The sequence below is a fragment of the Rhinopithecus roxellana genome, chromosome 16, assembly GCF_007565055.1.
Source record: "Rhinopithecus roxellana isolate Shanxi Qingling chromosome 16, ASM756505v1, whole genome shotgun sequence".
Taxonomy (NCBI): domain Eukaryota; kingdom Metazoa; phylum Chordata; class Mammalia; order Primates; family Cercopithecidae; genus Rhinopithecus; species Rhinopithecus roxellana.
In genome coordinates, this window is record NC_044564.1 from 20,244,832 (window position 1) to 20,269,063 (window position 24,232).

The 24,232-nt window shown below is 47.7% G+C and overlaps 1 protein-coding gene across 1 annotated transcript in view; it reads right to left on the reverse strand.

Moving 5' to 3' along the window:
* Positions 1–6,958: 6,958 nt before the first annotated feature.
* Positions 6,959–24,232, reverse strand: part of CCDC180 (coiled-coil domain containing 180) — an 85,845-nt gene continuing 68,571 nt past the window's right edge. Inside the window, 13 exon segments of the mRNA XM_030920284.1 lie at positions 6,959–7,130; positions 8,320–8,455; positions 9,256–9,361; positions 12,509–12,620; positions 13,107–13,244; positions 13,807–13,967; positions 17,178–17,319; positions 18,136–18,202; positions 19,733–19,810; positions 21,437–21,564; positions 21,566–21,689; positions 21,987–22,159; positions 23,796–23,915. Coding sequence (XP_030776144.1) covers positions 6,999–7,130; positions 8,320–8,455; positions 9,256–9,361; positions 12,509–12,620; positions 13,107–13,244; positions 13,807–13,967; positions 17,178–17,319; positions 18,136–18,202; positions 19,733–19,810; positions 21,437–21,564; positions 21,566–21,689; positions 21,987–22,159; positions 23,796–23,915 — 1,617 coding nt within the window. The 3' untranslated portion in view covers positions 6,959–6,998.

The window sequence follows — 24,232 nt, forward strand, 5'->3', positions numbered from 1 at the left end:
AGGCTGGAGTGCAGTGGCGCTCTCAGCTCACTGCAACCTCCGCCTCCTGGGTTCAAGTGATTCTCTTGCCTCAGCCTCCTGAGTAGCTGGGACTACAGGTGCATGCCACCATGCCCAGCTAATTTTTGCATTTTTAGTAGAGACGGGGTTTCACCATGTTGGCCAGGATGGTCTCGATCTCTTGACCTCATGATCCACCTGCCTCAGCCTCCCAAAGTGCTGTGATTACAGGTGTGAGCCACTGCGCCTGGCCTACTTGTTTATTAATGAAGGATGCAGATGAACAGCCAGATGGAGGCAATACATAGGGCAGGGAATGGGAGAAGGGGCACGGAGCTGCCATGACCTTTCTGGGCGTGCCTCCCTCCAGGAATCTCCATGTGGCCAGCTATCTGGAAGCTCCCAGAACCCTGTCCTTTTGGGGTTTTATGCCTCCAAACTGATGATCCACAGGAATGCAGGCATATAGCCGTACCAACTAAAATACTAATATGCGTCCAATCAGGGTGGTAAACAGGCACTGCCCTGCACTCACCCCGAGTGCTTCCCCTCTGCTTCTCTGACTATGTTCATTCCCCTCCCTGTTGTTTGGTTCATTTCTATTGTTCTTCTTGTTCATAGATTCTTTCTCCTCACTTTTGAAACCTGTTGAGCCTACCCATTGAGTTTTAAAATTTTGGTTATTATATTTTTCAGTTAAAGCTTCCACTTGGATTTCTTTCTTCTATTTTTTTGTGTCATGATTTTCTAATTTTTCATTTGTTTCAAGTGTGTTTATAATTGCTTATTAAAACATTATTATTATGGCTAATTCAAACCACTGTCAGATAATTCCAACATCTGGCATCTTGGTATTCACACACACCGACTGTCTGTTCTCATCCAAGTTGAGATCTTCCTGATTCTCAGTACGATTTTCTGGTGTGTTCCGCAGAACTTCCCTGACTGTAGAGCCCTTGGTGGAGGGGTCTTCAGACTGGAGGAAGGCCTTCTAAACCTAGTGCCAGGGGCTTCACTTTCCTTACCTAAAAATGAAGCTCCCCACTGGAGCAAGAGTCAGCATTCTCCAGGGTGCCAAGAGGGGGTATCTTGTAAAGCTCAGTTTAGACCCAGACATTTGTCTTGGCCCTGTTGGGCCTTGGCACCTTGACAGCAACAGGGTACAGTTTAAGAGCATGAACTTGAAGTCTTAGTCCAGTTTCTAGGAGCCTCTTATAAAAAGAAAATTAAGTTTCAGGATCTTCTAAATTTATTATGCCAAAGGGAAAAGCCCTGGAAGCTGACTCACGGAATATGACTGTTTTTCTTCTTTGGTGCATGACCTTTACTTTCTGACCTTTGCATTGAGATGTTATACATTAACCAGACTCTCTACTCTTCATTCAAACCTAGACTAAAAGAGGTACAGACAGAGACCCTTGTGACTGTTACCTTTTCACCATAGAGTGTTAAACAACCCTCTTGGAGTGTAGTCAGTATATCTGTATGTCAGCCTTTGTATGGACAGTGCTGTTGTTCTGTTCGGCACCTCTGTTTTGCCTGTATACATGGTCCTCATTTTCCCCCACACACTGAAGCACTGATCACCATTCTTCATTGTAGCTCTGCTCCCCAGATGGCCACCTTCACACTGTGTGCTTGAATAAACTCTCTTTAAATTAGATCATAACCTTTTAAATTATTTTAGGTTGACACTCTGGATCTCAAGCTGGTTCTGCCCATGATTTGTTGCTGACTTTGAACAGTAACAGTGAATGTAATACACATATCAACAGGATTAGAAACAAATATCACTTTTGTTTTCTTTTCTTTTCTTTTTTTTTTTTTTTTTTTGAGATGGAGTCTTGCTCTGTCACCCAGGCTGGAGTGCAGTGGCGAGATCTCGGCTCACTGCAACCTCTGCCTCCTGGGTTCAAGCAATTCTCCTGCCTCAGCCTCCTGAGTAGGTGGGATTACAGGCACATACCACCATGCCTGGCTAATTTTTGTATTTTTAGTAGAGATGGGGTTTCACCATGTTGGCCAGACTGGTCTTGAACTCCTGACCTCAGGTGATCCACCTGCCTCGGCCTCTCAAAGTGCTGGGATTACAGGCATGAGCTACCTACCACACCTGGCCTAAAAATCACATTTTCAAAAAGCATTACAATTGATGCAGGAAAGGCAATTGGCAATATCCAATATCACTTCACAATAAAAACTCAACAAGTTAAAAACAGAAGGGAATTTCCTTGGCATAGTAAAGAACATCCAGAAGAAATCCACAGCTAACATGATACTGAATGGTGAAAGACCAGATGTTTTCCTTGTATAACGGGGAAAAGACAAGGATGTCCGCTCTTGACACTTTCGTTCAACATTGTACTGAAGGTTTTAGCCTGGGCAATTAGTCAAGAAAATAAAATGAAAAGGCATCCAATATGTAAGATATAGGGAAAAAGTGGCTTTTCCCTCTACTCACACAGCACTCAATACAATACGTCTGATACTGGATGTGTGAAGGTCATTTCCCCATACATCAAGCAATTCTGCAGTGGGCATTAGGGGTCCTCTAATTCGATACCATTCTGATACTGTCTACCTGGAGACAGGCTGAGGGCCCAGTCCCACAAGACTGCCCTCCACTTTCAGATGCCAAAAGCGAATAGTACTTGAGAAACTTTAGATGCTGGTGGTGAACATTCTTGAGAAACTGGCTTTAAATCAGGGTTCCCATAACTTCCTAGTCAAGTTTTATTAATTTGCTAGAGCAGCCCACAGAACTCAGGGAAACACTTTACTTACATTTACTTGTTCATTAATAAAGGATACACACGAACCACCAGATGGAGGCAATTTTTAGGGCAAGGAATGGGAGAAGGGGCACAGAGCTTCCATGATCTTGCTGGGTGTGCCTCCCTCCAGGAATCTCCATGTGACCAGCTATCTGAAAACTCCCAGAACCCTGTGCTTTTGGAGTTTTATGGATGCTGCATTACATAGGCATGACTGACTAAATAACTGATCATTGGTCATTGGTTGCTAACTTAGTTACCAACTCCTTGGGGTTTGGGGCTGAGGGTCTCAGTCCTCTAACCATGCCTTGACCTTTCTGTTGACCAGCCCCTGCCCTGAAGCTGTCTAGGGGTCCCCAGCCACCAGCCGTCTCATTAGCATACAAAAGACACTCTTATCACTCCAGAGATTCTAAGGGTTTTAAGAGCTGCACATCAGAACACAGGGAAGAAAACCAAACATGTATTTCACTATGTCACAGGTGCCAAGAAAATTTTGTGGGGGAAAGATCAGTATTTTCAAGAAATGGTGCTGGAACAACTGGTGGCCAAATGCAAGAGAATAAAGTTGAACACTTACTGCTATGTACAAAATTAACTTAAAATGGATCAAAGACCTAAGTAGAAGAGTTAAAACTATACAACTCTAGGCTGGGCGTGGTGGCTCATGCCTGTAATCCCAGCACTTTGGGAGGCTGAGGTAGGTGGATTATTTGAGGTCAGGAGTTCGAGACCAGCCTGGCCAACATGGTGAAATCCCATCTCTACTAAAAATACAAAAATTAGCTGGGCAGTAGTGGTGCATGCCTGTAGTCCCAGCTACTCAGGAGGCTGAGGCAGGAGAATTGCTTGAGCCAGGGAGGAGGAGGTTGCGGTGAGCCAAGATCATATCACTGCACTCCAGTCTGGGCGAGAGAGTGAGACCCTGTCTCAAAAAAGAACAAACAAATAAAACAACTATACAGCTCTTAGAAAACAGAAGTAAATCTTTGTGACTTTGGATTAGGCAATGGAGTCTTAGATATAACACCAAAAGCACAAGCAACCCAAGAAATAATAAACTGGACTTCCTCAGAATTAAAAACTTTTGTGTATCAAAGGACACTATCAAGAAAGTGAATTATAACTGATCTAGAGATAATTTTTTAAGTGAAAACAACATACAATTTGGAGAAAATGTTTGCAAATCTGTTTGCAAAAATGTTTGCAAATGTCTGATAAGGGTCCAGTGGCTTGAATATATAAAGAACTCTAATAACTCAATAATAAAAGTAATCTAGTTAAAAATTTGATACAGAAATTGAATACATTTCTCCAGAGAAAATATTCAAATGACCAATAAGCACATGAAAAGATACTCAACATCATTAGTCATTGCAAATGTAAATTAAGACTATAATGAGATACAACTTCACACCCACTGGGATGGTTATCATCCAAAAGTCAGATAATAACAAGTTTTGGCAAATGATGTGGAGAAATCAGAGCCTTTATATACTGCCAAGACTGATATAAAGTGATACAGCTACTTTGGGAAACAGTCTGGCACTTTCTCAAAAAGTTAAGCATACAGTTACTGTTTTTTTTTTTTTTTTTTTTTTTTTTTTTTTGGAGAGAGAGTCTCGCTCTGTTGCCCAGGCTGGAGTGCAATGGCATGATCTTGGCTCACTGCAACCTCCCCTTCCTGGGCTCAAGCAATTCTCATGGCTCAGCCTCCCAAGTAGCTGGGACTATAGGCGTGTGCTACCACCCCTGGCTAATTCGTGTATTTTCATTTGACAGGTTTCACCATGTTGGCCAGGCTGGTCTCTTAACTCCTGACCTCAAGCGATCCACCCGCCTCAGCCTCCCAAAGTGCTGGGATGACAAGTGTGAGCCACTGTGCCCAGCCTAGAGTTACTTTTAGACCTAGTAATTGGTATATACCCAAGAGAAATGAAAATATGCATCCACACAAAAACTTATTCATGACTGCTCATAGCAGCACTATTTTTTAAGCAATGGAGTCTTAGATATAACGGCACTATTTTTTAGTGCTGCTATGGGCAGTCATGAACAAGTTTTTGTGTGGATCTATAGTAGCCAAAAGGTAGACAAAGTAGTATTGGGTTCCTTCAGTACTTGTCAAGCTGGGCCTCTAAGGGGGTCCCTGTAGTATGGGTATAGGGGTGATTAGAGTCCAGTCTCACTCACTATTAGAAAAGTGATTTAGATATGTTTTCTCACCAACCAAACCAGCAAAAAATGTCCCCCAAATGCTGAAACTAGAACCCTTGGTGTGGATGAGGAAATTGGACAATGGGTATTGCTTAGTGGTGGGAGGGGGTGGCCTGTTTCCCTGGAGGGTGACTTGGCACCATGTCCACAGCTGCCACCCTCTGATTAAGGAATGATTACAGATGTGTACAAAGAGCTAGTGTGGGAGGATGTCATCTTTGCCTTCTTTCTAGGACATCCTCACCCTTGTCCGACGGAGGTGATCTGGTTCCCCGGGCAGTGGGAGCACTCTGCAGCTGTTTAAATGATAGTGTCCCACACTGCAATCAAGGCCCCTTCATGGGCCATGAACTGAGTTAGTGGACCGGGCTAGGATTTAAAAAGCAGGGAGAAAATATTAGAAAGCAGTCTTCCTAGTAAGGTTAAGTGCTATCCTGTGACCTGTTGGTCCCAAGTTGTGTATGTGTGCAAGGGCCCTGTGTTTAGAACATGTTTATACAGTGGTTGAGTCAGAAAAGTATGAAAACCAATGGTGTAAATGAATCCTTAAGGATATGGCATAGGGTTTATCTAGTTAAAATTTACCAAGCAGTCTATGCAACCTAATGCACATTATGATTCCCTTTTGTAAAAATAACTCACATACATGGAAAGATGCTATGGACAGTGGCTCTCTCTAGATACCAGGATTTTATTATTTATTTATTTGTTTATTTGAGACAGAGCCTCATTATGTTGCCCAGGCCAGAGTGAAGTGGCATGATCTTGGCTCACTGCAACCTCCACCTCCTGGGTTCAAGTGATTCTCATGCCTCAGCCTCCCCAGTAGCTGGGATTACAGGTGTGTGCCACCATGCCTGGCTAACTTTTTGTAATTTTAGTAGATATGGGGTTTCACCATGTTGCCTCAGCTGGTCCCGAACTCCTGAGCTCAGGTGATCTGCTCGCCTTGGCCTCCCAAAGTGCTAGGATTACAGGCATGAGCCACTGTGCCCGGCTCAGGATTTTAAAGTTATCCTGTTGCTGGTTTCATAAATTCTTTTTTCTACGATGTGCATATATTCCTTTTGGAAAAATGAGCAATGAAAGGTAGCACATTGGGGTGGGGGTGGGGGGAGCACAGAAAAGAACAGGAGATTGCGTTTGCCTTAATGGAAGGGGACTCCTCACTCTCCTGGCTTCAGTGCACAAAGGCCACCAAGCTAACGAAGCAGCGCCTCACTAGGTGGAGCAGACCAGGAGAGCAGGGTGAGTGTCCCCAGCTGAGGGAGCTGCACTCAGAGGGTCACATAGCTGTCACGGGCTGGAAATTTAGGGGCTGGGGCCTCCTAGGCCTGTGGCTGAGGAAGCCTGTCCAGATGACACACACAGCTACTGACAAATGAAACCTGCACGCTCAGGCCATGTAATCAAAGAAGAGAAAGTTGATGAGCGAGATGCCGGCAGGCTGGAGGACTCCAAGAGAATGATCTGAGCATCACAGGACTAAGGAGGCCTGGAAGATTTTTTTTTTTTCAAAATATTGCAATTTGCTCAGGCAAATTGTGGCACAAATACCAATCAACATTGGATTAGGTCTTTGTTGGGCCTAGGAACCAGTGCAGAGTTGCGGTTATAACCCATACTTGTTTAATCTGTTAAATTAAAATAATGTTTCCCCATGACCTTTAATTATTTCATTTTTCAAGATGGTGTGCCCTGCCCAGCATGCTATTTGAAGGTGATGTCCTTTGAAGTTCTGGAGTCTATTTTAAGTGACTGATTCCTGGTACTTACCCTCCCTGCTAACCACGTGGACCTCCCCTTTCATGCCTTCCTTGTGGGAAGTGGGCTCCACGTGGGCAGGGACCATGCTATGTCCTGTTTGCTGGTAAAGCTACAGTGTCCGGCACAGAGCAGGGGTGGAGGGATGAAGGGAGGGAGGGATGAATGGAAAGTAGGTAGGCAGGTAGATGGACAGGGAAGGAGTCTGCATAAGAAAGCATTTATTCGTGGTGGGGTGGAGGGTCACACATACAGGCCCTGGATGGTGTGCAGGGACTGCTTCCAGCTGTCCTTCCAGCGCTGAGCCTCCTTCATCTGAGATGTGCAGTCATCCTGGATCCTCTTCAGCTCCCCCTCAAATGATGCTAAATATTTCTAGAAGGAAGGTAGCAGGAGGGGTCCACATGAGGAGAGACATCTGGACCCTCTCCCCTAGGGCAATGCTGTAACTTGCTGGCAGGTGGCTTTTAACCCATTTCAGGCACTGGCAAGAGTTCCCTAAGTCACTTCTTAGGTAGAAACCAGGTAGGCCTAGTTATTTCCCCCATTTTACAAGACAGGAAAACTGAGGCTCAGAGCCTGGTCTGGGGTCACCCAGCTAGACGGAGGCTGATCAAGGACTAGAACCTGTGTCTATCTGACTCTGGGCTCAGCGCTCCTTCCTGAGCTCTGTCCCACACTGTGGCCTCTCGGGAGCTCAGGGCTCCCAGTTTTTGGGTAGGCTGGACCTCCCCGGCCTCCCGCCTTCACTGAACTCAGCAGGCCGAGCTGTACCCTCTGCCTGGGGCTTGGAGGGAAGCTTGGGGAGGGCTGACCCTGGGCACTTCCCAATAAGGGGGCCAGCTGGTCTCTGGGCAGGACAAGGTTTCTCTCTGGGCATCAGGACCAAAGGTCCACAGATCTTCAGAGCCAAGAGGTCCTCAGGTGGCATCTGGGTGTAGCCTCCTCATCAGGCTGTCCCCAGGGGGTCTGACAGGCACTGGGATCAAATCCTGGCTCTGCCACTCTGTAGTGGCATAGAGGGGACAAGTTTCTTTAAGCCTCAGTGTCCTCATCAGTTTTAATTTTACCTCCCTTGTGGAGGTTAGGAGGATTCAGTGAGATGCCTCATGTCAAGAGAAGCAGCTCCCAGTAAGCACCTCCCAGTGAGTTCTCAGGAGCTGTGACCGCTCCTGCTACTGTGCCCCCTCCGAGCTGACTGCCACCATTGCTTCCGTGCCTGGTGACAACGTTCCCTAGCTGTGACCCCACTGTGCCTTTGGAAAGCCTTTCTTCACCCCCAGTCTGGGTGGGATGTCCCTCAGCTGGGCTCCCGCAGCATTGGGATCATGCCTCAGACCCACACTTGCACTGGGATGGGAGATGACCCACAGCGGCGGCGTCTTTGTGCCTGTGAACAGTGACCGTCCTGAGTGTTGAGACCTGCAGCTCTGGGGTGCACTGACATGTGTTGCCTGCTGCACCAACCAAATGTTGGGGTGCCGGGTAATGGGAAGCTCCCCCTTCCCAAGGCAGCCAACCTGAGCTGTGCTCCCCGGGACACACCCACTCCACCCCATCTCACCAGGTACACAGCATCTCGGGCTTCCACGGCTGCCAGGTGGCCCAGGGTGGTTTTGGTGGTGGATATCGATGATGTTGGCCGGAGAAGAATCTTGTTTTGAATGGTGACTTCGGTGGGTTTGATTCCTGGCCACTTCCTACAAACAAATGTGTGAAAATCTCACAGACTTGTCTTCATCTTTCATAATCCACCTACCATCCCTGATGGAAAAGCTTAGCATTTCTTTGAGAAAATTATCATGGCTTTAAATATCTTAATGAAAATAAAAGACATACTGAGTGTGAATGCTGCACTTGTTCAAGCTGTTTCATATTAGCCCACACTGGTCTCATCGCTGTGCACGGTCTGGGGTTCTGGTGGGGAAGGGGAGGGCCACAGTTCAAGTTGCTTCCCCTTTCTGAGCCTCAGTTTACTCACTGATCTGCCAGCCAGGTGGTGGCCACCAGTGCCTGGTATGCTTTTCCTATGATGCTCTAAAGACCACTTCTGAGAACATAGCTGGGCATATCACTGCTCTGCTTCTTCTTGCAGAGTCACACTCTTGGGCACAGGGGACAGGCACATTGCCAACTCTCTTCACACATGACAGCTAGAGGGGCTCACGATGCCAGCAGTGATCTGAGAATATGTCTCCCACTGAGCCAGGCCTCCCTTTCATCGTGGGACCCTTTGGTGGGTCCTTATCATGTGAACTAATAGCTGTTGAGCTGTTCATATGTGCTGGGGCACCTCATGTACTACCTCATTTAACTTTCTCTTGATAATATCAAGGTAGGTGGCCATGCCAATTTCATGGATGAGGAAACCTAAGGCTCAGAACACAATGCCTTTCCCAGGTCTGTCTGACTTCAGAGCCCAAGCCCCTAACCATTACACTGTACCACCCCCCAGCAGATACAGCCATTTACAGTAGTCCTTGCTGCTCTTGGCTCTCACCTGCTTCCACGTTCAATCAAGGGTTTCTCACTCTCTTCCTTCAGGGAGAGCCCAGCGAGTTTCCTTCGTATGAGCATTGATATTTTCTGTTTGGGGGGCTCCATCCCTAGAGGCAAGAGACAGGATAGTGACTGTAGCCACACCAACAGCCTGAGATCGAGGGATTTCCCCGGCATTACACTTAAGAGGCGGGAGGACTGGCGCCCCTCCTCCCTACTCGGAGTTATGGCAGGCTGAGCCCTCTCGGTGGAGAAGCTGAATGCACCAGCCACACAGCTCGGGGTGGTTGCAGGGGCAGGGGGTCATGGCTGGAGGAATCTGAGCAGTGGTGTGGGTGCTCTTCCCAGCTCCAAACCCGAGCCTGCTGCTCTGACCTTCCTGCAGTTTCCATGAGTCCCAGGATATGCTTCATAGAGCCTTCTTTGGCTTAGGCTAGCTCATACGGGTTCCAAACTAAGAACCTACCCTGGAACAAACACGTCCAAGGTTGTCCCTTGACTATCTAGCTCAATAAGCCAATCTCTGATGCTCTGATGTTCTTTCTAGATCAGGGGGTGAGAGGGTCAGGGGCTCTGTGTGCAGAGAACCAGCAGGCAACCTGTACACTCCTCTGCCATGAATGGCAAGGCCCAGTGGCCTGGCTCAGAAGCCGAGTTACAGAGCAGGCAGAGGCCTCCCAGGGCCTGGTGAAGGGAGTCTTCCTGGCTCAGGGGTTCCTTGCAAGGGACTGTGATCGGCTTCACTACCAGCTCACCTGCCTGTTCTCCCTGGGGTCTCAACCCCAGCATCTCTGCAAGGCCCTGATTTTCCAAACGAGGCTCACCCTTGACAGAGACCTCTGATATAGAAAAGTGACCAACACTTCAAAAATGTGTACACACTTTGATCCAGACATCGCACTTCTAGGAGTCTGTTGTCCTAGAGATGTATGGATGCGGAGATTCTCTTCAGCATAATTACAGGAGTGGGAAACTGGAAATGCTTCAAAGTTCAATAGCAAAGGGACTAATTAGTAAGTTACAGTGCTTATTAAATTATGGTGTGCAACAACTGAAAACGCTGAAGAAGAGAAGTGTTGACTGGCCAGCCTGGTCAAGGTTCACCTGCAGGGAAATCAGGTCACAAAAGTGTCCAAGCCCTGTAATCTTCCCCAGCCACCCTAACACACAGGCCTGTGCCCAAAGGGAAAGGTCTGGCAGGATGAACAGCAAGTGCAAAGGGCACTGCTTTCAGGGTGAAAGGACTGTGTTCTTCACTTGCTTCTTGGTTCATACTGATTTTCTTGTTTTACTGGAATGAATGTTTATTGTTTTTGTAATAAAAACCTTTACAAATAAAAAGGATATATTTTAATTACTTTATAGAGCAGTGATAAATGTATAACACTTAATGTATGATTTTAATCTTATAGCTATAAAAGTAATATGTACATTATTAAAAATGTAAACATCACTTCGTGATGAAAAAAAAAAAAGGTTTTAGGGATCTCTCTCAATCCCACCCAGTAGAGGTGATCATCAGCAGTTTGGTACCAGTATCTGTCTCTGTCTCTCACACAGATTCATTTAAACAGATGTGAGTATGCATGTTGATATCATGCATGTGTTTTAAAATATGGGATCATGGACATGTTCTGTTTGTCCATTTGTTTTGTCACACAACAGCCCTCCTTCATGTCTTTCCGTGTCAGCACATGCAGACCTAGTTTAACAGCTGCATGGTATTTACCCGCACATCTGGCACCCTCATTTATGCATCCAATTTTCTTTCTTTTCTTCTTTTTTTTTTTGAGTCAGGGTCTTGCTCTGTCACCAGGCTGGAGTGCAGTGGTGTGATTAAGGCTCACGGCAGCCTCGACTTCCCAGACGTAAGCAATCTTCCCACCTCAGCACCCTCCCAATCGCCCTCCACCTCCAGGAGCTGGAACGACACGTGCACACCACCACACTGAGCTAATCTTTAAATTTTTAGTAGAGATGGAGTTTTGCCATGTTGCCCTGGCTTGTCTCAAACTCCTGGGCTCAAGGGATCCACCCGCCTCAGCCTCTCAAGTGCTGGGACTGCAGGTGTGGGCCACTGTGCCTGGCCCATTGAATTTTCTGTATGTCGATGTTAGTGTTGCTTCCAATTCTTTGCCATTTCAAACAGTGCTGTGAATATTTTTGAACATATACCTTTGAAAAAGTATCCAAGTATTTCTTTCAGATAAATTCCTAGAATTAGACATGCTAGGCCAAATGTCTAAACACTCAGAATTTTGACAGGAACTGACAAATTGTTCTCTAAGACAGCGGTATCCATGTATGCTCTACCAAGAGCCTCTGTGGAGTCTCTGTTTCTTGACATTCTTTTACGTTGTTACCAAATGTAAAAACTTTGCCAGGCTATTGGTGAGAAATGATATCTAAATAATACTTAGATTTTCATTTTTCATCATCAGTGAAGTTGAGCATCTTTTACAGTGACTAGCCATATGAACTGCTTCTCTTTTGAAGAGCATGGGTTTGTCCTTTGTCTCTTTAAAAATTTGACCTGTGAGAGTTCTTCGTACCATAGGGAGATTAGCCCTTTCTCTGATCTATAAGTTGTGAGGAATACTTTTCCAGTTTGTGGTTTGTCTTTCCATCTATTGACATGTTTCTGTTTTTGTTTTGGCTACAAAGAGCCAGCCATTCCCTCTATGGCTTCTAGCTCTCCTGTCATACTTAGAAAAGTTGTCCCTAACCCCAAGAGTATGGAAATGTTTACTCAATAGGGTTTCATTTTTTATATATAAACATTGGGCCATCTGGCTTTTGCTTTTTAATCAAAAAATTGTTTATTTTTTTTTTTGAGACGGAGTCTCACTCTGTCCACCAGGCTGGAGTGCAGTGGCGCAATCTCGGCTCACTGCAAGCTCCACCTCCTGGGTTCACGCCATTCTCCTGCCTCAGCCTCCCTAGTAGCTGGGACTACAGGCGCCCGCCACCGCGCCCGGCTAATTTTTTGTATTTTTAGTAGAGACGGGGTTTCACCATGGTCTCAATCTCCTGACCTTGTGATCCGCCCGCCTCGGCCTCCCAAAGTGCTGGGATTACAGGCGTGAGCCACCGCGCCCGGCCAAAAAATTGTTTTTAAGGAAAACAAAAATTAATCAGTTCCCTCAATGGATCACCCGTTTTCACTCTGATAGAGTTGGGGAAAGCAGACCCCTGCCCAACCTAGCCCTCACTAGCCCCTGGGGCCAGGACACAAGGCTGGTGGTGCCTCTTACTTGCAACCTGGATGTCGTCAATGGTGACCACCTCATCCAACTGCAGTAGGAACTTCTCAGTGAAGGTGGCCAAGTTGGTTATGAAAACCTGGCCATTCCTTCTGGTACATTCCTGGAAAAAACATGGTGACAACAGTGCTGCTGGGAGAGAATCATCCCTCCAAGGCCAGCTGAAGAGGGGATGGGTGAACTCTGCAGGGAGTTCTGGGGACCCAAGCCATTATAGCCACTGTGTCCAAGTAACCAGCATCTGGCCCTCAGCCAGGAGGCCTCTCCCAAGACGTGATCTGGTTTAAACATAAGAAATGATTCAGAAATGGACAAGGGACACAGACAATTCACAGAAGAGGAAATAAAACTAGACATGGATCACAAAATAAAAGTTATCATTAGTAATTTTATAATTAATTAATTTAGAAGTCAAAAAGGATACAAGTTAAAATGCCAATAATGGCCATTTTTACCTACAAAACCTAACCACGATCATGCCTGCTTTGGCCAAGATATCAACAAAGGGCTGCACCTGGTGCTGTCAGTGGCTGTCCATTGGGCTATTTTTGGAGCGTGCCTGCACTGGGAAATCAATAGTATCACTGACCTCCAGCTTCTCCCTGTTCATCCTAATCATGCTGTCCAGCTCTTCCTGCCTTTTGTCTTCACTTAAGTGTAGAGACTCCATTTCTTGGAAATGTATGGGGTGTCCAAGATTTAGATGGAGCTTCTGGGCATTTTTGTCCTTTAATCAAACAATCCAGAATTCAGCAGTGATGTTAACCCACCAAAAGTCACTGACCTATGTCTTCTGTCAATTATGATTATGGCGAGACTCATGTGTCCTCTGACCCGGATGTGTGGGGGTGATGGGTGGGCAAAAGAGTGGCAGAGGGGTTAAGAGGGGGGGCATGGCTGGAGCTGACTCAGGGGGTTTGGAAGAGAAAAGGCTGAGCATCTGTCCAGCACAATCAGAGCTTTAGTCCAGTGAAACCAGCAGCACCCATGTTCCACAGCTCCAAAGACCAGTGTGGACAATTATTGTTATCTCAATGAGTACAGCCCCATGGAACCCAGCATACCCACCCACTATAGCCAACAAGGAGTTTACTGAACACCTTCTATGTAGAAGCTGTTGGTTCAGTTCTTATTTTGCCAATGGCTCCTGTCCCAAGGACCCCATCCAAAAATCCCAAGCCCAGCTCACCTTCTTCACTTGGACTTGGCCCTTCCCACAACCTGCCACCATTTCTGAACTCCCAGTTCCCCTGATCCTGGAGTGGAAGGGCTCGTCCTGAGGCCCTCACCTTTCTTTTCTCCAGCTGCTTCTGCTGTCCCTCAAACTGTCTTCGGATCTCCTTTACGGAGGTGCAAAACTTTTTCCAGTGGTGCTCCTTGAAATTCTCCATCACCAGCCAACACACTTGGGGCAGCAGCTCCTCAAATCTCCTCATCTGGATCCGTAATTCTGCCAGAATTGCGGGTAAGAGGCCAAGGGAGGGAACAGATTAGAATCAAGTTGCAGAGGTGATCTCTACAACGAGGCCCAAAGCAGCTTCCCAAAGACAAAATATTGGTCTCTAATGTGGTAACAGCTATTCCATCAAAAGGGGTCCTGAGGTCAGGCTTAGTATAGAAAATACAGGCTTAGCCAGTTGCAGTGGCTTACACCTGTAATCCCAGCACTTTGGGAGGCTGAGGTGGGAGGATTGCTAGAGGCCAGGAGTTTAAGACCAGCTTGGGCAACATAGCAAAACCCTGTCTCTAAAAAAAATTTAAACATTAGCCAGGCATGATGGTACATGCCAGCTACTCAGGAGGCTAAAGTGGGAGGATTGCTTGAGCCCAGGAGTTTGAGGCTATGGTGAACTATAATTGCACCACACTGTAGCCTGGGCCACAGAGTGAGACCCTCTCTTTAAAATAAAAATAAAAATAAAATAAAATAAAATAAAATAAAATAAAGGCTTAAATAAATTCAAAGGGCTTCTATATACTCTGCAGACTTCTCATCTCATTTAAAATGCATTGTGTCTCTTGGCATTTTTGGCAAGTTCTCATCCATTATTTCTATTATTGCCTTGATTCTAGGTCTTCTTCTTTCTCTGGATCTCCAAATGGCTGTATGTTAGACCTGCTCTTTCATTCATGTCTTTTTACCTCTCTCCCATATTTTATCTCTTTATCTTTCTGTGTTATATTCTGGTTATTTTCTTTGGATTTGTCTTCCAGTTCACCAACTCTACTTTCAGCTATATGTAACCTGGTGGTAAAGTCATGGATAATTTTAAAATTTCAACTCTTAATTTTTCCTTCATGAAAGTTCTATTTTATTCTCTTTTATAGCTCATTGGTCACTTTCATAGTCTCCTGCTTCTTATTCATGTTTCCAGTTCCCCTTTTATTTGACTAGAAGTGTATTATTTTATGTTCTGTGTCCAATACTTATAATATCTGAAGTCTTTGCTGGTCTCCTCCTGCCTAGGAAACATAAACACTGTTTCCTTGTGTTTATGGGAATTTTGTTGCTCTTTGTTTATTACTGTGAGCTCTTATTCTGGGCATTTTATTTGTGGGAATCCTTTGAGGCCTGAACTGAAGGTAAGTTTTCCTAGAGAGAATTTGTTATATCTCCAACAAACAAGCTTCTGAACACCACCAACTCAAGATCATTTTAAGCTCAGTTATTAGCTTGAGGTCTTTTGGATGAGCCACAAAAGCATAATTGAATTCATGTTTAGGTAAGTGTGAATTATCTAAACATAAATTTAGAAACCACACAGGGACTGGCATATAGTTCTGGATTTCTCTTTGGAGTTTTTTTTTCTTCACCCAGTACCATGGTTTTTGATAAAACAGTTTCCTTCTCATTGCTGGAGGGAGAGAGGGAGGAGCTTGGTTTCCGTCTCATTTGCCTTACTCTGGAAGCCCTGTTGGGTTCCAGCTTTAGGTGCCTTGTTCCTTTAAGACTTCCCACTTTGGAGGTCTGTGGATTTGTCTCTTGTTCCCAATACCCTGGAGGCCATGAAAATAGAGGCTCAAGTTCACCGGGGAGTCAGCAAATGCCCCTAGGGCAATAACCAGGGTTACTACTTAATTTATCACTCAGAGTTTCTATTTTCACTTAATTTTTGACTTTTGTGTATTTCTCACTTTACAGATAGCTTTCTAATGCATTTAAAAGATTTTATTACAAAAATATCTTATGCAGCATTTTACATGTTTTTAGTGGGAGAATGGATCCCCCATTAGCCTGCCAAGCTGCAGAAAATAGAAGTCTTCACTAGTTTTGAGTTTACCAGAGAAGGATGCAGTCTGCAGCATTTTCCAAGCCCATTTGACCACGGAACCCTTGTTTTGAGGACAATCATGTAGGATGGGATCCCCCAGAGTTCACATGGGGGAAATTCTGAGCTATAGAAACACAACAATGCCTGCAGTTTCAATTCCAGTCATTCAACAACCACAGCTATGAACACTATCACTGCTTAATTCCCTGTACATGCCAAGTCTGTGTGAGGGACTTAATCCTCAAGAAGGCCTTCTGTGGTGGATGTTATTAATATCTGCAGTCCACAGACAAGAAAACTGAGGCTTTGGCTGGGCGCAGTGGCTCATGTCTGTAATCCCAGCACTTTGGGAGGCCAAGGCAGGCAGACCATCGGAGGTCAGGAGTTCGAGATCAGCCTGGTCAATGTGGTGAAACCCTGTCTTTACTAAAAATACAAAAATTGGCCAGGTATGGTGGCATGTGCCCATAGTCCCAGCTACTCAGAAGGCTGGGGCAGGAGAGTCTCTTGAACCCAGGAGACGGAGGTTGCAGTGAGCCGAGATTGCAGATCACGCCACTGCACTCCAGCCTGGGCAACAGAGTGAGACTCTGCCACAAAAAAAAAAAAAAAAAAAAGAAAAGAAAAGAAAACTGAGGCTCAAGAGGTGAGATCATCTGGCCACGGTAATACAGCTGGGAAGTGGCAGTGCTGTGTCCCGGCCCAGGTCTGGCTATCCCCTGAACTCTCCTCCTTCTACCCAGAGGGCCTCTGAAACAGCACAGTAGACCACGGCAAAGTGTGACAGATTCATACAATGGAATATTATTCATAGATAAAAAGGAATGAAGTACTGGCACCATCTACAACATGCATAAACCTTGAAATACTATGCAAAATGAGATAAGCCAGTCCCAAAGACTACATACTATACAATTCTATTCTCATAAAAGTAAAGAATAAGGAAGTCTATAGAGACAGAAAGTAGATTAGTGGTTGCTTTAGGCTGGGGAGGGGCTGGGGGATGGGGTTTCTAAAATTGATGGTAGCAGTGACTGCATAAGTGTAAATAAACTAAAAACCACATTGAGTATACTACACGGGTAAATTTTATGGTATGCAAGTATCTCAATAAAGCTGTCAAAAATATCTGTAGAAGAAACAAAATATTTTTAGAGGTACAAATCACCATATTTCTCAAGAAAAGTCAACTTTTTTCTTGCGTGGTCACATTTCCCCAGTACAATCTGGTTATTGTTTTTACCTAATTTTAAGAGGTCGGCTGTTCACAGGGAAGCTCCTCTGCCTCCCCTAGAGGGGAGGATCCAGGCCACAAGGCCAAGGCTGAGCTCCATCACTGGCTTCGCGCCCTACCCGGCTCTCCATGCCTACCTGCTGCCTATACTCACCTATGAGGCAGGAGTTGTGGTACTTATTTGCCTGGCTCTGGTACTCCAGGATCTTTTTGCTGATGTTCTCGGCACACTGGTCAAAGGTGTCATACATGCAGTCAGGCCTGGTGACCGGGCGTTTTTCTTTACGGTAGAACTCCTGCCAGAGAGGGTGACCATGTGTGCGTGAGGACCCCATGGGACTCTGGCTCTTGCTCCTGGGATCCACCAGCCTGCCCTCACCTCCACACTCCCCAGCCTTTGCTCGTGGCTTCCCCTGTGGAGGTGACACGGGCAGACACTCCTTCTTCCCTGTCTGCACGTGTTGCCTCCCTGGGCCCACCTGGAGTGAGTGGGGCCATGGCCAGCCCTTGTTATTTCCTGAGTGACTGGCGAGAATCCTATTTATTCTTCAAGACCCAAATCAATGGAATCTCAAATTGGTGACCAGGTTGGGAGCTTACAAGGAAGTGCCAAGCTGGGTATAGGGTGCAGGCCACAAAGATGCGTGAGCCAGGGACCCTGCCCTGAAGGAGGCAGACAGACCCGTGGGAGGCAGAAAGGAGAATTCACCCACACCATGGTGCAGGGTATGTGGGAACAGGGCACTGGGCAGCTTGTCTGGTGCCTGCTCCCACTGCCCCACCTCCTTCTGTGTCCCTGCCACATCTGTCAGCTTCCCACTGGGCCTGGGTGCCTTGGGGACAGAGGGTGGGCTTGTTCCTCTTGACACACACAGTACCTGACATGCAGTTGGTGTCTTAAGAAATGTTTGATCAATTAGATGAATGAATGAGGTTTGGTTTCTAGAAGAAAAAAAAAACTCATAGGGAGGTGACAGAAGCTGGGGAGCTGTGGTCATGGTGGGGATGGAATCCTCTCTTCCTCATTTTCCCCCAAGTGGCCATGATCAGCAGACTGCAGAAGGTAGGGGTGGCTTTCAGGGCAGGCACAGGCCATGGGTGGTGGTCCTCACCTCTGCAACCGTCAGCAGGTTCTCATTGCTTTCCCAGAGGAGGGTCAAGACGATCCCCTTAAAATCCCTGCAACACACACGAGACATACCTGAGGGGCCTGGTCTAGACACACCAACATGGACAGAACCAAATGAGCAGAACTTTCCAAGTGCTCTGTTTTAGCCATGACACTCCTTGAAATTACTCACTCTTGCCCCAGGACCTCTGCACACTCTGATTCCACTCCATAACAGCAGCTAACTTTCTTCTCTTCTCGGTTGCATTTGTTCCTGCCCTTCCTCAGACCCCAGCTCAGCAGCAATTTCTGACCACTTGGTTTTAATGATCTTGGATTAATGCCCCCTCAGCCTTATGACACATACTAATCAGGTGGATTTGGGATTGATTTATGTGACTGGTTGATTAACCTCCATCTCTCCCAGCAGACTGTGAAGGCCACTAGGTGTTTAAGATCATAAACGGGAGGCCATCAGGCTGAAACGGTTCCAGTGCCTGGAGTTTCTCGCTAGAAAACAAACCCAACTCAGAATGAGTGGTCATCGTCTAGGAAAATGAAATGTAAGCTTAACCAGTCAGAAATAGCCAACTAGGAACTTCTCACTTTAACCAAGCAAATATTTTCTTTGCCTTCCTTCTATGAACACCTTATAAAAGGTTTCCCCTGGTGTTCCCTGAATCACTTGGGGTCTGGCACTGCCCAATTCATGAATTACTGACTTCAAATAAACTCACCAATATTTTAATGTGCCTGAGTTTATCTTTTGACACAGGACATGGACCTGTCTGTACTTGTTCACCATGGAATCCCCGGCCCCATTGCAATGCCTGCACCGGGCAGTGCCTCGATTAGCTGAAAGAATGATTACTCATAAATAGTAATCAAATGAACAGGACTTCATGCAGGACCAAACATCCTCCTGCAATGAGCTATAAAAATTAGAGAGCCGAAGTATTCACGGTGCAGGAGCGTCCTTGGGTGTGGGACGAGGGAACTGTCTACCTGCCAGCTGGAGGCCACACCTGGGCTGCCTGATATCACAGCCATCCCCTGCAAACTTCATGACCCCAGAGATGAGGGTCCCAGGGTGAAAGGGCTGATGAGAGGGGTACACTGTCTGGAGGGATCTCTAATACAGGGGGAGAGGGGGCTCCTTTGTGGAACCTGACTTTCTTCGAAGGCTTTTCGTTTTCTGAACTTGGAATTTTGCTTGTTTGCTTGCAGTGAAGCTATACTAAGTTTAACTGCTTTTGTTTTAATCACTGGAGTTACAATAAAGGAAAAGAGAAATGGGGGAAAGTACTGAAAAAAAGTACAAAAAAAAAAGCTCAGACCTCGAACGGGGTCTGCTGCCCTACCACCAGGGAATGCTTGTTAGCTTGGAAAATGTGAGATGTTGATGAAAATGTTTCTCAACAAATTCAGGTGAAATGGGCTGAGACACACTGACCTTGACCTTTGCTATCCCCCCTCACCCCTCCTCTGCTTGGACCTGCCGTTCCCCTTTCTGATTTTTCCCCTCAGCTGAGTCACATTTGCTGCCCCTCCCAACCCCAAACAGGTTAAATGCAGTCAAAAGGAAAGGTGTTGTTACTCACTCAGCAGGAGGAGGAGGCTTGTCCCCAAGCACCTGGTACTTTCTCTCCATTCTGTTGGGCTTGGGGTGCCGTGTGAGGCTGTGGGACAAAGGTGGGTGGGTGGTCTGGAGGCTGTGGACAGATGCAAGGCAGGTCTGAGCCTGCAGGATCCCTGCCTGGGTTTCTGGAGGCATGGGGCCTGCCCGTGGGCAACCGGACTCCCATTTCTAGGTCCCAGCCCTTTGAGACGTGTCCCTTCTTAACAGCTGTGAGTCTACCTTACCATGAGTTGAAACCTTAACCACCTTAACTGCTGAAACCCAACCACAGCTGCTGTGAGAGGGCGAGGGGCGGAGGTGCTCAGGCCCAGAAATTTGCATTCTTGCTTCCCCGTGATGAGGACCCAAAGGAAAAAAACATTGAGTCACAGGTAGGGTTGCCAGATTTAGCTATAACAATACAGTACACCCATTTAAATTTGAATTTCATATAAACAGAGTAATTTTCAGTATTAGTGTATCACGTGCAGCATTTGGGGCATACTTGTGCTAAAAAAATTAGGTGGTGTTGATCTGAAATTCCAGTGTAGATGGGCACCCTCTCTTTTGTCTGGCAGCCCTAGTGACATGGACTTCGTTTTGTAACCTCTGAGAGACTGAACATGGAAACAGGTCATGGCCGGATCATATAAAAAACAGAGCTGTGTCCCGTGATGTGCAGCAACCTAACCAGGAGGCTGCCCCGCCTTAGCTACAAGAAACCACCCAGGAAGTCAGCCTGCTCTAAATCAGATTTGCAGGAAGTGAGATTGTCATCCCTGGGGATGGTCCAGGAAGCTACAATATCACCTATAACAGTAGGCCCCAAATGGCCAGGACTTAATTAATAAATGACAGCTTCCCTAATTTTTGTCTTCATTTTCAACTTTGGGTCAACCAGAGAAAGCCAAACATGTCCCCTAACCAATCACATGGGATGCCCTGCTTTCGGTGGGCAGCCTCCAGCTTCCCCATGCCAGCATCCCCTAACCAGCGCACAGCTAGAGAGGAGGGTAATGCTTACCACTCCTCTGCCTGCCCTGGGAGCTCTGCTGAAACGCCCTGGATGGTGGCTGACTCCCTGCTGCAGTCAGCTCTGAGTCAATAGCCTTTGCTCTTCTCATATGGCTGGTCTTTGTTTCTTTCCTCATTGCACACAGCACGCATGCTCAAAAAGACCTTCTGGAGGGAAAGGCAAAGCAGGGATTCCCCTTGCCTTCTCAAAACCAGGAATGAACCCACGTCAACCAGGTTGACACAAAGAGCTAGCAAGTCTATTCAGCCACGGGGCTTCTGATATGCACCTTCCATAAAATCTGCATGTGGGGTAAACTTTGAGTCTAACGACCCCACTGAGACTTGGTGGGCAGCGTGCCAAGGACCAGAACTCTTTCTGCTCTGTGATGTCCCTCCAGGAAAGCCATCTGCCCTGTCTTTCTAACCATGACCATGTGTGGAAGGTGGCAGGGCTGAGATCCATCAGCACCATGGACAACCAGCAAACCAAGGATGGCGCCTGACTAAAGCCGGCATCAGAGCTCACCCGTCACTGCACCCTGTGGAGTCCCAGAGCTGAGAGCACTGTGGTGCCTTCCAAGGAAAAGCCTGGGAAAGCCATAGGTCGTGTCCTGCCTTTGTGTGGGGGGATGAACTGGGAAGGGGCGATTCTGGCTGCCCTGTGTCCTACCTGCTTGCAGAGGTGCCACTGGCACTGGGCACGGCCTTCTTCCCAGAGTTTTCTGGCCGGCACCGATGTCGCTTGAAGCCTTTGGGTGACGAGGACCCAGGACAGGAGCAGAGGACAGGAGGTGAGAATGGGCCACACAGCACCACCATCCCCCGCCTCACTGCTGCCCCGAGACCCACAGGCCTGTGCGCCTCTACCTGTCTGGGACCGATCTTTGTCACAATGGTGGGTTGGCCATTTTGTGTTGGGAAGTCTGAAACCAAAGGAAAGGGTGTGAGCTCTTCGATGGTGACCATGGGGACAGCTCAGGCTGGGCTCTGAGCAGTATCCCAGTTAGTCCTCAGCGCCACGTCACTCAGTCCTGTCACGAGCCCCATTTCAGATGAGGAACTGGGGCTCTGGGTGGGTAAGCCCTTTGCGTGAGGTCACAGGCTCTCAGGGGTGGACTCACATGGGAACCCCAGTGTGTGGGGCCCCAAAGCTGGTCCCTGAAGGTCCAGGGCCAGGGGCAGGGGTGGCAGGGCCTCAGGTACACCCTGGGGCCACTCACTGCAGGATCTTCCTGATCACATCCACAGCTGGGTCTTCAATCAGGGGCTTCCCCATGCGGCTCAGCTGGGCGAAGGACTCAGGGGTGACCACATCCGGCTTGGCCTCCTCCTCAAGGGCTTCTGAAGATGTCAGGATGTCACTCTCTTGCTCCAGGTCCTTCAGGATGGTATTCTGCAGGCCAGAGAGAAGGGTCTGAGTGTGTAAGGACCGGCCCAGATGCCAGCGAGGCAGCAGGCCAAATTCATGTTCCCTCCCACCCTGCCTCAGTGGAGTGACTGCAGGCAAACTGACTGACCTCATTGAGCCACACTGTTTTCTCCTCTGTAAAGTGATCTCCCTTACAGAGCCATTAATTCATTCATCCGTTTATTCATGCCTTTAGAGATGTTTCCTGGGTGCCTGCTCTTCACAAGTCTCTGCCCATATTCTAGGAACACAGGGGCCAGGAGGCCATATATGACCCCTCCCGTCTCAGAGTTTGTGGTTTAGTCAGAAAAGATAGACATTTAACTTGCACTCATACCAATAAATGTTTCTCCAAAACTGGGACCAGTGCTGTGAAAGAAAAGTTCCAGTATCTTCTGTGAGATTGAAGTTAGACCTGCAGATGTGCCCGGTCAATGTTTTTGACCAAATGGATGGGGGAATGAATGCCAGGCAGAGTGAGTGGCCAACTCCCTTTGAGCAGGCTCCTAGAGAAAGTGTGGAATTGGTGCCCGCGGTGAGCACCTAGGCTGTTCTCTCTTTCATTCTGAGTCTCATCTTAGCAATGGCCTGTCAGTCCCTTGAGTGAAGGTCCTGGGAGACCTTCACTCAAGGTCTCCTAGTCACTCAATACCTTCATGCTAGACCCTTGGAGCCTCACGCTGCTGGACACTGCATCAGAGGTAGATGGATGCCTGGTGCTGGCTGTATGGTGGGAAGGGCCTCCCCATGGAAGGAAGGCTGGTCAAGGATTGGCGGTGAGAGCAGGGCCTAGCATTGCTCTACTCTGCAGACATTGGCTCTTGGGCCCTTCCCTGGAAGTTGGCTGAGCATCTCAGCCCAATGTGAGGTGTGGGCAGGGGTGGGAGTGATGCAGGCTCTGCCCATAGAGGCTTGCAGTCTCAGGACAGATAGCCTCCGAAATGGAGACCCCACCGCATGGTCTGCAGGCTGATGGGGAAGTGGGAGGTACTATGGGCTAGGAGACCCCGACCCAGACCAGGGGGTGAGAGGAGTCTTGGTGGGGAGTGACATCTTAGGCAAAGTGAGAGGGATGAAGAGGCATGGAGGACAAGCCACAGAGGCTGCTGTGTGTCCAGTGAAAGGGTTTGGACTTTGCCCCAAGGGTAGGGGAGTGACATGGTCAGACCAGCCTCTTCCGGCCATGTTCGGGGAACAGACCATAGGAGATGTGAGAGGATGTGGTCATCAGGCAGGCAAGAGGCAGGGGTCTGGATGAGGTGTTGGGGGTGCCATGGGGAGAAGCCAGGGCTGCCCCTGGGTGCAGGAGGGAAGGAAGAGGCTGAGAGGTGGGACTGGCTTGAGATTCCGTGGATAGGGTGAGTGAGGGTCCTGATGGAGCAGGGGAGGTAGTGCCAGGAGCTGAGGGGTCTCCTCCGAGACCAATGCAAGGAAGTGGCCCATTGGGGACTCGAATCCAGCTCTGACTTCACAGCTTGTGATCTTTCCATGGCATCTCAGGAAGCCTGACGTCCTGCGGATGCCTGGGAGTCCCCTGTTCCCTTCGGCCCCCCTGCAGGTCTCCTGGGAGCCCAGACAACAGCTCACCCACCCTTTCCTGCCACCCCATCCCATTCCTTACTGTAAAGACCAGTTCAGTCATGGACACCCTGTCCAGGCTGCAGTTAAGGTACTGAATCCTCTGGCTCAGTTTTTCTTTCCAAGTTTGGACGAAGCCGAGGAGTTCTTCTGTGGTCACTGTCTAGTGAGAACAGGGAGGAAGAAAGCCCCAAGGAAGCAGACTGCAGGACGGTGGGCAGATTCTGTGGGAAGTGCGGGAACAGGGGCTGGGCTGGTGAGGATGCCTCTTGGCTTGATGGAGGCTCCTCACATGCAGGGAGGGCCCCTGGGGAGTGGGGAAGGCTGGGCTGGCTCTGCTAGGCGGCCTTCACTTCACAGTGAAGGACAGCACACCCTTCACTGATGGGGACATCAGGAGTTCTCTTCCTGGATCTACAGGTTCAACTCTGGGCAAACGACTTAAACTTGCTCAGCTTGGTCTCCCCATCTTACAGATGG